This window comes from Chelon labrosus, assembly GCF_963514085.1.
Source record: "Chelon labrosus genome assembly, chromosome: 15".
Classification (NCBI taxonomy): Eukaryota; Metazoa; Chordata; class Actinopteri; order Mugiliformes; family Mugilidae; genus Chelon; species Chelon labrosus.
In genome coordinates this window covers 14,071,247-14,071,728 of record NC_140348.1, presented here as the reverse complement: position 1 = coordinate 14,071,728, position 482 = coordinate 14,071,247, and the positions used below count along the sequence as shown (strand labels likewise).

The following is a 482-nucleotide window of genomic DNA, read 5'->3' as shown; positions in this document are numbered from 1 at the left end:
TTTTCCCCGGCAGTTGAGTCGGCAGAGGGCTCGTGAAATGATCCACGGGAGGAGGAAAATGTGCTCGGCCGAAGCGTGCTCTGAAGGGAAGCAAAAAACGACCTCAGCTGCTACACGTTAGTAAGATGGGAAAATGTATCGCTGTTTAGTGCAGTCAACAGCCTTGGGCAACAAATATGGCTTCTTGTGCCTTTTTCAATATGCTATAAAAATTGATCTCCCGTGCAACCTAATGCCGTGGTGGCTCCGGCGAACTTCTGCAAGCCGCGGTAAGTTAAGTTCAATAATCGCTCGGTACTTTTGATCGGGAAGGATATTACATCCACTTGGCCGTCCGGGTTAGCTGGGAAGCTACGGAACTACGGCGGATAGCAATGGAGCCAAAGCACAAAGAGTTGCTAGACCAGTGCCACCAGAACTTACTGGAGTCCATAACAGATGCGGACCGAGTGATCGAGCTGCTGATCGTCTCCGGTACCCTG

General features: G+C 50.8%; 1 protein-coding gene across 1 annotated transcript in view; it reads left to right on the top strand.

Moving 5' to 3' along the window:
• Window positions 1-374: 374 nt before the first annotated feature.
• Window positions 375-482, top strand: part of dlg5a (discs, large homolog 5a) — a gene marked incomplete at its 5' end in the record, with an annotated part of 24,524 nt that continues 24,416 nt past the window's right edge. The window contains one exon of the mRNA XM_084561078.1: window positions 375-474. Within this exon, the coding sequence (XP_084417204.1) occupies window positions 375-474 (100 nt within the window). The remainder of the gene's footprint in view (window positions 475-482) is intronic.